Here is a 12,500-nt window from a genome sequence, read left to right as displayed (position 1 = left end):
ATACGTTTATGATAACGGTAATCTTAAAAGAAGAAGAAGAAGAAGAAGAAGAAGAAGAAGAAAATAAGACCATGGTCGTACAATTTCAAACTTCAATTAAAAATTAATAACTTCTTCATGTTCCTATCTGGACTCCTCTTACATTTTATTCAGATTTTTATTGTATATAATTTTTTATTGTTTTTTTTTTTTTAATAGGAAAACCATCACCTAAGTTTCAATTAACAATAATTAAAAAATATAATAAATTATAGTTTGTATGTTACGATAAAACAATCCTTAATGGTTAAAAAAAAAGAATAATTATTTTATACAGAAAGTGTTGTTGCTTAGGTAACTATGTGAAAGGTGCGCTAAGAAATGATTTTTCCTCTTCTTCTTCTTATTCTTTCTCTTCATCAGTTACTAGTAGTATTATATACAAAGTTTTTTACTGTTACGATCGGTAAATCTTTCAAGGTAGAACGAATGAATTGGTACGGATCCGATAAAAAGATTTTCATCGGTAGTCAGTCCCCCCCCCATAATATAACCGTCTCTTTCTTTATTCTCCCCCATTCTTCTTCTTCATCATCATCATCATCTTCATCATCTTCTCAGAGACGTGTGTAACATGCCCACCTCCTGAACCACAGTCACCGGATAAGTATGTGAGCTTCCATTGGAAGATATATGCCGACACATAAAACACAGACACGGGAAGAAAGAGACAGGTTACAAAAATATCCCCGACGAACGAACGAAGGAAAAAGACGGTCTTCTCAAAATCGTACGAAGGAAACGCGGAATAAAACCAAAGAGGATGATACCACAATACAAAAAATTATAGAAAGAAATTGAAGAAATGATTGTTAGAATATAACGATGGTTTATTGTAGTAGTAGTAGTAATGGTGGTGGTTTAATAAGAAAAAGGATTACGATATTTCTGTGTGTGTGTGTCCCACACCCTCGTCGGCCATTGTTTTTTCTATTTTTTATTTGACTTGTTATTTTCTGGTTTCCACACCAAGAACAACGATCTACTGGAATCGTGCGTAATCTTAAACGGTACAAGAAATCGTTTCACTTCTGCTAGCTAACTCAATCGTCTCTCTCTCTCTCTCTCTCTCTCTCTCTCTCTCTCTCTCTCTCTCTTTATTTATTTATTTATTGCTTCCAAGATTAACTCCATGAGATAGTTTCTTTTTTCATTTATCTTTCTCTCCGTACATGGATATATTTGAGTATCTTTTAATATCTTCTTTCTTTCTCTCTCTTTCTGCACAACGTATACACATCACTTATTATATATATAAAAAACATATATAACGCATATATGTATATAAAAATGCATGACTGGTATGAATGTGCGTAAGCACCGACTTGTTGTTTACATCCGCTTTCGTTACTTTTTCTCTTCTTCTTCTTCTTCTTCTGTAAGAGAAACTCGCGAATGGCGGCGGCGGCTTCGTGCTTTGACCAAGAGAAACAGAGAAAGAATGAAAGAAAGAATGAAAGAAAGAAAGAAATAAAGAAAGAGATAGGAAAATGGCGCAGGTTCTCTCGTAACGTTGTCCTCTTCTCCATCATCAACGATCATGCTGTATAATCCATCTAAATCCCTTCCCTCCTTGCCCCCACACCCGACACCGTCTTTTCCTAGGTTTTCTATTAGACTAGATTTCAAAACGGATAACAAGATTTATCTATATCATAATGATAAAGAAAAATCTATCTTTGTGTACTATATTCCTTATCGTCGCGATGAAGAATAATCTTATTTCTTTATTATTATTATTATTATTATTATTAGCAGCAATAGCAGCAGCACCAGCATACATATTACAGTTGTACAGTATTAGAGTTCAGTTCAGTTGAATCAATTCAGTTCGAAAGCATTATAATAAGATGAGAACGAAATATCGTAAATCTCATTGTGGTTTATGTTAGATAAAAAGAAAGATAAAAAAAAAAGAAGAAGAAGAAGGAAGAGGGGTTGGTTGTGAAGGATTGAGGGATGTCGTTGGTCTGTGGGTGGAGAAAGAGGAGGGAAAAGTTGCGGGTGAGGAAAAAGGGCTGTGAAGGAAGAGTTAAAAGGTTTTTTTTGAAGCGACAATTTTTTTGTTTCTTTTCTATTTTCTTCTCTTTTCCATGCTTTCCACATCATCATCGTTGTCATATAGTTGTCATAGTAGTAGTAGTAGTAATCGTGTGTCGTGTTCGATCGAACAAGCTGGGCAATAACGACGACGTCATACTCGTCGGCACACACACACACACACACACACATATATATATATAATACTCTTTCTCTTTCTTTCTTTATTTCTTTCTTTCTTTCTTTCTCCTCTTTGCGACGTACCGGCGTCGGCTGGTGACGTTTCGACGACGATTTCCGTGCTAATCTCTCTCTCTCTCTCTCTCTCTCTCTCTCTCTCTCTCTCTCTCTCTCTCTATTTCTCTTCGTAGCGTGCCCAATGTTCTCTTTCTCACTCTCCCTCTCTCTCTCTCTCTGAGAAGAGATATCGGCGTATACCGTAGACACACTATTTAGGTCAGTATTTTCAAAGTTTCGTTTGAACACGAATAATCGGATGAAATGGATAAGAGAGAGAAAAATAGAGAGGAAAATAGCTTTACTCTGTGTTCCGCCATTATTATTCGTTATTTTTGTAACTAGTTGACTGACAATATGAACACATACGCATATATATTACATGCCTGCTAAATAATAAATCTGTTTTATTACATTGTCTTTTATTTGTTTGTTTGTTTGTATTTATTAATTTTATAGATGATATATATCATTTAAGATTGTTCGCAATCTAGTGTCCTGTAGGGGAAAATTAAAATGACATTTAAATAATTACTAGACGTAGTTTGTTTGCTGCTACTGCTGCTGGTTCCACCGCCGCATATGCGTGCGTGCGTGTATGCGTACGTGTATGCTATGTATATGTATGGATTGTATAAAAATATCTCATCCAGATCTTTAGGTGGGGCCCTTGGTTTTCTTCGAAGTATTTTAGTTATCTTCTTCTCTTTCGTCGTCCTACTCACTCACTCACTCTCTCTTTCTCTGCTTCACGTATAGCCTAAAATTATTTTTGGAATAGTCCATGTTGTCTGGTATCATCTTCTACGTCGTTGTCGTCGTCCCTCGGTTATTGTCGGTTGGTAGGATTGTCGAAAATATAAGGAACGTTTAGAAATCTTTACATACACACACACACACATACATATATATATATATACAGCTCGTACTGACACACGAGTTTCTTTTCGCATGTTCCCTTCTTCTTCTTCTTCTTATCTTATTGCGTTACACGTATGTATAGATATATATATATATATATATATATATATATATGTGTATGATGAGTGCATATGTGTCTGATCGGTTCAATGTGTGTACCGCCTTCGCCATTAACAATTGGCTTTAAGAGACACTTGTTGCTTCTCGCGATGGGTTTCTCTCTAGGCCTAAAGGCGGAATAGGCGCGTGTTGTTCACCAGCTCAAACCCAGGGTCGTAACTAAAACGAATCCATATTTCCTTGGGGAGAGGGACGACAAAAAATTCGTAAGAATTTTTAAATAACACTAAACGTAATCTTTTCTTTAGATTTAATTATATTTTTTGATTTTCTTCTTTAAAAAATAATACTATATATGTATATATATATTATAGGTTATTCATTAATTTTATCATCGATGATTATAATATGTTTGATCGCGGATAATATATGAAAAAAAAAAAAAGAAAAAAAAAACAAGGAATTAAAAAATAAGTAAGATACTCTTCTTCTTCTTCAGATTTAATAATATTTCTCAAGTCTTTGTATAATATAACTCTTTCTCTTTCTCCTTTAAGTGAAGAACAACTACCAACTTCCGTGGGAGAGCTAAGCACGGTTATTGTCGAGTGATTCAGCATAATCTTTGTAGAGAGAGAAAGAGAAATAAAAAGAAATAAAAAGATGGTTTAATCGGCGGCGCATTGCGATACGATAAACGGCGCGCGCTCGTTTCAAATCTTTCGTCATTTTGTTTGTTAGAAAACAAACTATTTCGTTAGAGAAAAGTGAAAATATTAATGAATCATAAAGAGAACACGTTGATAATATAATTAATTAATCGATAAATAATTTAGTTATTTGTATTATTTAAATATATGAATCGTTCATTTTTACGATTACTTTTTCAAATGAATCATTAAACGTCGTTAATAATATTTTATTGAATAATAATTCGCAGAAGTTTCTGTACAAAATTGTTACAGAATAATTGATATATCCGTTCATTTTCGGCGCCATCTTGCATTCAAAATTTCACCACCATCTTGTATGTAAAATAATTCGGCCATTACTTATTTCCTAACCTAATACGCAATGACACCCCCTCGATTCTTCGAACACTAATGTAAAACGTTGAATTATTACGTGTTGCTTAGTAACGAAATTAAAAGCAAACAACAGACTTATAAATTCATAGAAATAGTATAGTATAGTATAAAATAGAAGTATGTAGAATTGTGTGTTTTATATTGTAGTAGTAGTAGTAGTAGTAGTATCGTGTGTAGTATTGTGAAATTTCCTTTCGTGTAGATTCGCAGTTATATGACGGGGCCCCCCAATCATCATCGGAGTCGTTATTAAATTTTTTATCGAAGAAATAAATCTCTTGGCAATGGTGCAATAATCTTATATTATTAATCATTTTTCTTCTTCTTCAAAAAAAAAAAAAAAAAATCAATAATATCTTTTCGAAATTGTCTTGACAGAAAAAAAGAAGTAGAAAAAGATAAACTTTTTCCTTTACTTGTTCGCGCGCGTTTTCTTCTTTGTTTTGTTTTGTTTTTTGTAACATTCGATCGAATTTATATGATTCCATTGAAAATGCATTATTATGCAGGCAACGTTGCATCCGTGTGTTGTAATCTCTGACGTATCTTTATGGCCGTTGACATCGGGGAACGTGAGAACGTGGGCGAAAACTCGTAGGTAGGAAAAATAAAAGAAGAAAAAGAATTATCAGCGAATACGCGGAAGCAAGCAAGCAGCACCACCAGAGTCGAGTTCGGTGACGGAAATCCCCTTACCCCCTTGCACCACCCTCCCTCACCACCGGTCGTATATACGCGTCATATTTTTTTTTCTTTCCATTCTCATTTTTACTTTTTTCTCCCCTTCCATTTTTTATTATTATTATTTTTATTTTATATCATTTTCTCTTATGTTCTTTAAAAAATTGAACCGCAATGAAATTATTCTAGGATTATTCCTGGATAATCTAATAAAATAAATAATTGTTTTTGAATGGTGCGAAATATATAACATGATTATAAAATTTACATTAAAAATGTACAAAAATTGTATATTGTAAACAATATAAGTTAAGTTTTTTTAACACGTTAACAACAATTCACTTAGGGAAGGCAGGGTATTGGATTCTTTTATTGAGGGCCGATGAAGTCCTCCCGTTATTTTTGGCTTGCAACGTTATTTCAACCAATAGAAAGATACGAGATAAGATAAGAAATGATGACGTCATTCCTATGATATACTACAGTCTAAGTATATACTTATACAGTTTGTTCACTACGAAAATTGTCGATTATTCCTTCTGGTAGAATTTCCTTTGGGTGTGTTGATTCATCGTCACCATCATCATCCTTTTCCCGTTCTTCCTTCTTTTTCTTCTTCTTCTTCTTCTTCTTCTTCTTCTTCCAAGAAACGACCGGAAATCGCTGTCGCGCGTCTTCCCGCGCTTCTAAAAGCGCCACGTGCACTGCCTTCAGAGATATATAAACTCCATCTTGAAGAAATAATCCTTCTATGCGTGTAGAATAGTTCTAACAAACTATAAAATAAAAAATATTTATAGGGGGGAGGGGTGGGGAGGGCTAGGGGGAGAAAAACCCTCCTAATTTGTATTTGTATCGTTTATTACAACATATATATATCATACTTTAGTATCATAAGTGAATCCTAATTCGTATCGAATATATTAGCATGTATTTTTTTTTATTTGTTAAGATTTTATTTTTTTAGGAATTAATTTTTTTTTTGTTCTTTTTCCGTCAACGAATACCCAGTATTCAGATGACTTTATCTTTACCAGAATAGCATTTACTCTTTACTAGTACAAAACAAATGATGCTACTTGTATAATTTGCGTATGTGTCTATGTGTGCAATAAGAAGAATGGCATATACTCGATGCGATTTATGAAGAACTCGCTCGCTCGTGCGTGAAGTCGCTTAAGCAAACAGGTTTACGCAGGTTAAGCAGGTGCAATGACCTCGTAAAGGTTGCTTAAAAATATCTCAACACCATCGGCCGTTTCTCACTGTTGTATTCCAATCCTTCCTCTTCGAACAATATTTATAGATATATAACTTATGTATATATTGTACATTGAAATGATTAATAATTAGGTTATGCGTGATATTTCAAATTTGTCGTCAAAGATTCTAACTTTTTTTTTATTTTATTTTATTTTAGTTTAGTTTAGTTTATTTTGCATCTTATTTCTTTTAGTCGATAGTCATCATAACGTTATATTTTAAATTTAATATCGATACCTCGGCACGGTAAAAAGTTCTTTTTTTTTTTGTCGTATTCTATTTTATTTTCATTTATTTTATTTTGTATCTAATTTCTTTTTTTTTCTTTTTTTTTTTAGTCGATAGTCATCATAACGTTATATTTTAATTTTAATATCGATAACTCGGCACACGGTTAATTTTTCTTAATGAAATTGTTTATAATTCTCTTCAGCATTATATTAATTTTTATCTATATTATTTTTTTTCATACGTCAAATATTATTTGCAAGCTTAATATTTTTGCGTAAATTACAATTTTTAATATTCATACCACGCATGTTGTCATTATCTGTTTGGCCTCTCTTTGTTCAATAATTATAAATAATTTATAAGCGAATTAACACGTACGAAAGATATCAATAGACATCTTTACCAATTGTATTAGTAAATGTATTAGGAAATTCAGTATTGTTATTATTATTATTATTATTTTTAGATTTGTTAATAAGTAGTTGATTAATTTTCATGAAGTTATCGGAACCAATGATAGTGTATTACGCATGTGTTTGAGAAACATTTATTTATAATATGTATAGTAGTAATACAGTTAGATGTTAGAAAATAGTTTTATAAAACATTTGTGATAAGATCGAGACTGTGATATATTCCTAATAATATATTGCATAGAACATCGTAAATAGATTCGATTTTTCCACTTTGAAAAATGCACATAAATAAACTATCAAAAAATCAATTGATAAATTCGCATGATACATACATACATATATATATATACTAATCAACTTGTTGCGCACGATCAAAAATTATATACGTTTAGAATTTTTCTTAACGATAATAGGAATAAAAATTAATGACAACAACGACAAATAAATGCAGTATTCGTTGTTGTTGCATTCAACAAACTGATATTATGCGCTCGACGACGAATTCAAAGCCCCCGTTTGATCATTGATAAGAATTTTATACACGTATAATTTATTTAAAATTATTTCCCGTGAGAAAAAAAACATTTCGCATAATTAGATCAAATCATCATCACTCCTCTTCCCCCCCGTGCTTCTTAATGGGGTTTTTATTTTTTTATTTGATCAAGTAACTAAAGCATTTTCATTTTTCATGGTGCATTTCCTATTTGATTTCATACCGGGAACTGACTCATAACAATGTAAAACGTAAAAATAACAACCACCACCACCATCACCACTACCACCACCCTGCATTCTTTCAAGGACCCCACTGATCGGCCTGCGAGTTAGTTTCATTCATCGTTAACGTCTAATGAGAAGCAGCTTGTTTCTTTTCTTTCTTTCTTTCTTTCTTTCTTTCTTTCTCATTTACGTGAAGGAGAATTCAATAAGAAGAAGGGGTAAAGAAGCAAGTAAATTGTAAAATCAATGTGTGTGTCCTGTGTGTAAATGTGTAGAAGAAACGTGTGCATTATCTTGACCTGACCGCATCGAGAGACCGCATTTTCCTTTATCCGGTTATCCGTACTTTTGCCAATTATTTGAACGTTCTTTTAACACTTTTTCTTTTTTTTATTATTGTTATTATTATTATTTCATTTGAAGAATATATATATCGATGACAACAAAAATAATTGTACCAAAAATCGTAAGTGTAATATTGGTATTAAATATAAAACATAAAATTGGTTGGCAAACATTTAGAAAATATTCTAATAGAATTTTTCGTCCCAAATGGAATTTTAATTTGATATTTTAATTGTTCGAACACTTAATTTGATAACATTAATATACATACGTGTTTCACAATGACTGTAATTAAGTTGAAAATAATGTTGAAGAAAAATATTTTTTCAAATAGTAATATTCGTATATTAACGCGCGTTCTTACAAATGGTATGTTAAACACAGTGCAAGCATTTACGTATGTATGTCAATATTAATGATATTTCGTGTTATCTAAGGCGTCAGGGTTGCGATAAACTGACATAAATTTTTTCGTTAGTTAGTTGCGTGCGCACGCGTGTTCTTCGTCCATTGCTCTCGTCGAACATATCTAACAAACACTACTTTCATTTCTCTATTATATATAGATATTCTTTGATTGAAAATATTTTGAAAACGAGGTGGTGATGGTGTTTAAATTATCCAATTACTATTTTGATTTTAAATAATATTACAAATTAGACTATTATAATAATCAATCATTCGTTATTCATTTAAAAAATTCGTTATTCATTCAAATATTCGTATTCATTTAAAAAACAAAAAAAGAATAAAAAAAATTCATATTATAATTAATTAAATGAGATATAATTATATAAAATCTCTTAAGAAATAAATATCAGGCGCGATAAATAAAATTTGTTCACGTCGGGAAATTGTTTTGGCGCCATTCACAGATTTCGAATCTCAACGAAGTAGAACGAATGAGATCGTGTGCACGTGGTGGTACACGTGAACGTGTGTTGTTAGTAATTCTCTTTCGTTCGTGAATTCATTTAGGTGTTGCAATACAACACTGTTTTCACTGTTTCTCCCCCCCCCCATCCTCCTCTCATACGTCCTTTAAATGAATATCTTTCATAGAAATTTTATCTACGTTTTTTAATAAACGACTACGTGTTCTCATTTTTTCTTCTTCTTTTATATTATTATTATTTTCCATGTGTCGTATACTTTGTCTTTAATCCTTTACTTTGGCGATGGTGGTGGTGGTGTTTGAGTGTGTTTTACCACGCGCGAGTCACTTTCCCTTTTCAAAATCGATTTTGGGGCCGGCAAACTCCACCGGCACGTCACGGCGCAATCCAAAAATGAGTGAAAAAGAAAAAGAGAATGATAGAGAGAGAGGGATAAATATATGTTGGCAGTCTTGTCTTTCAGTCAGGGCCGTAATAACTCGATTTACGTAGTGTACCCCCTTCATCCGCATTAATAGTTACTTCAAAAATTCAATGCAATCATTTGTAATAATTAAAAATGTATTTTTTTTTTTAATGTCGTTAGATAATTTTGTATAATATTTCAATTTCATAATGAACTGCGAACACAATGCGCTTTTATGCAATGCGATGTATTAAAAAAAAAAATACACATCCCCATGCTTATGTTTTTCTTTTCATTTTTCTTTTCTATCAGTACTTGGTATTTGTTCAATTATAGCATTTTATTTGAATTCAATAATTCGTATTTATTTGAATTAACACAAAATATTGAATCGTTAAGCTGAATAAAATGTGTTCTCTCTCTTTCTCTTTCTCTTCATAACTAAAACTCGTCAACAACTGGGTCATAGCGTTATTTCGAGACACCCGACGTTAGAAAATATATCTTTCTTCACGTCTCCTCTTCTTGTCGTGTTAAAAACTTTACTCCAATCGAAGCAAAAAGAATATGAAAAATAATAGTAAAAAAAAAAAAAGAAAAACAAATACAAATACACGAAATTGTTGACTAACCAACTACCACCCCCCTATTTCTAAATAAAGAAACAGGAAGGAAGAAGGGTAGTACTAATTATCTGATACCCACGTTCCACCAATGGTGGTGGTGGTGGTGGTGGTGGTGGTGGTGGTGGTGGTGGTGGTGGTGGTGTTCTACTTTCGACCATCATCTTCCCATCTATCCTTTCTTCCTTCCATTCTTTCATTCCTTTTCACCGTGCATATTTTTCTGCGCACACATAACGAATCCCAATTCCCATCGCAATTAAGCATGGTGTGCAGTACAGTAGCAGTAACAGTAGTAGTAGTATAAACCCTCCTCGAATATTTTCGTTTACGTTGCACACCAGCAACCCCCTAAACGTTTGAAAAGCATTGCTGTTACTGCTGCTACTGCAACATCCGTAAACTATGGTGGTGGTGGTGGTGGTGGTGTTTCGTTAGAAGTCCTCCCCAAAAACAAAACGTACTAAACGAAAGAAAAAGAGAATGAGAATTAGAAAGAAAAAAGGGAATACAGTTTAAACTAAGCAGAGAATAGAAACACCATAAGAGTAACAAGGAAGAATAATAGGTACGAGTGTATGACTGAGTGAAAAAGAATGAGAGAGAGAAAATGAATGAAAGAAAGAAAGAGAAAGTGTCGAAAAAAAGTGAGAAAGAAAAGGAGTGGGGGATAGAGGGGGGGGGAGTATAGTTGGTGATATGTCTTAGGCTACTACATCAAAAGCTCTTCCACGGTGGTGAGCTGGCTGCTGTGGTCAGGTTCCTCCTTGTTCTATTCCACCCCTGTATTCATAGCTTGGAAAGAATCGCCCTCTCTTTTCCTCTATCTTTTACACACACACACAAACACACATATCCAACTAACATGAAACATACATGCTACTACACTCAAGAAACATGTTACACATCCAAGAACGTTGAACACACGTGCGCAAACGCAGGCAAATTCAGAGAACGAGCAGCGCACGCACTTACACACTTGCAATCATCAATTTCTCTCAGTGATAGGAGGAGGAGGAGGAGGAGGTCCGTTTCGTTCGGCTTTAGGTAAAAATAGCGGCTTTCGTTAAAGGTGAACGAACGAAATGATGGCGAAAGTTTACACGTGCGTGCAAGCGAGAAAACCGTCTGGTTAAATCTCGTGTAAGATTTAGAGGAGGTTTCGGTATTAGAAAAGGAACGAATAACAGTAGCAAGAGACGGAGGAGGAAGAGGAAGAGGAGGTGGAGGAAGAGGAGGAGGAGGAAGAGGAAGGATGTTGTAATAGTAGTAGTAGTAGTAATGGTGGTGGTGGTGGTGTAGAAGGAAAGGGTTGGGACGAGCTTGCGGGTTACGACATTCATCGTCGTGGAGGTGGAAATTCTCCTCCTCCGAGTTGGCGCGCTTGTATCCTACCAAGAGGGAAAAGAGGGTTGAGAGGGATGGGAGGAGACGATATCTGGGCAACCCCTACTCGTTTCAGCTTCCCTTCTATCTCCTCCTTCGTTTTCTTCCATACCTCTCACTCTCACTCACTCTCGTAGTCAGTCTAGGCTCCCACCAAGCAAGCAATGCCGCCGAAAATTCCCAAAAGCACGCGAAACAAAGGCTTCCTCTCCTCTCTCTCTCTCTCTCTCTCTCTCTCTCTCTCTCTCTCTCTCTTCTCTCTCTTTCTCTTCTCTTCTCTCTTTCTCTCTAATCAACAGACGACTCTCTCGTAGCACGTGTCCGCGCGGCAAAGTTCGCTTCGACGAACAAACCCTTGATGGTGGTGGTGGTAGTTATGGTGGTGGTGGTGGTAGTTGGCAAGGCCCACACCACCACCATCATCACTGCCGCCGTTCTTTTTCTACGGTGCGGTAGACACGAATTTTTTTGTCCTGTTGCGCCCATCTTGCGTTAGTTTCTCTTGTATTTCTGTTGCATTACTCGACACGATATTTTTCTCTAGTTGTTGTTGTTGTTGTAATACTTCTGGTGCATTAACCAAACTCTCCACCCTCCCCGCGTGATGCATTTGGTATTTCGGTGGTGCGTGTTATTGGTATCTCTCTCGATGAAATATTTTTGGCACTACCAGAACCAGCCCCCACTCTTCCAACCTCCTCCCATTATTGTAAAGTGTATATCATCGTCATTAGCCGTGTCTAGTCTCTGGTTCTAGTCTCTTCTTTTTTCTTTTTTTTTTTTTTAATCTATTATATCCGTCTACTACCCTTTAAAGAGAGTTTTTCTCCTCTTACTCGCGAGTCTCTTGGCCCCGGCATTTAGCGAACTCTGCGAATTTTGTTCGATGCACTCGATGCACTCTTCGGGGGTGGTGGGTGGGAAGGAGTTGGGGGGTAGGTGTACTTCTATCCAATTTCCAGGGGAGGGAGAGAAAGAGAGAGTGGCACCCAACAACTTCAATTTTTTTCTCTTATTTTCTTTCTTTCTTTTCTTTTTTTTTTTTTTTTTTTTTTTTTTTTTTTTCGAACGAAAAACTTTGGATCTTTCGGCCTTCTCTCTCTTTTCGTATCTTCTACTTTCTCACTATCTTTTTCTCTCTCTCT

General features: G+C 34.6%; 1 protein-coding gene across 3 annotated transcripts in view; it reads left to right on the top strand.

Moving 5' to 3' along the window:
• Positions 1-12,500, top strand: part of LOC106788610 (insulin-like growth factor 2 mRNA-binding protein 1) — a 53,200-nt gene that overhangs the window by 35,134 nt on the left and 5,566 nt on the right. Inside the window, exon 1 of one of the 3 annotated variants that reach the window (XM_014752026.1) lies at positions 1,778-2,078. The exons of the other annotated variants lie outside the window; for them this stretch is intronic. Within the exon in view, the coding sequence (XP_014607512.1) occupies positions 1,999-2,078 (80 nt within the window). The 5' untranslated portion in view covers positions 1,778-1,998. Of the gene's footprint in view, positions 1-1,777; positions 2,079-12,500 lie in introns of those variants that run through there. 3 annotated transcript variants of the gene reach the window in all.

This window comes from Polistes canadensis, unplaced genomic scaffold (assembly GCF_001313835.1).
Source record: "Polistes canadensis isolate GaletaPanama2010 unplaced genomic scaffold, ASM131383v1 scaffold_145, whole genome shotgun sequence".
Lineage (NCBI taxonomy): Eukaryota > Metazoa > Arthropoda > Insecta > Hymenoptera > Vespidae > Polistes > Polistes canadensis.
The sequence above is the reverse complement of the archived record's forward strand: the minus strand, read 5'-3'. Positions and strand labels throughout refer to the sequence as shown.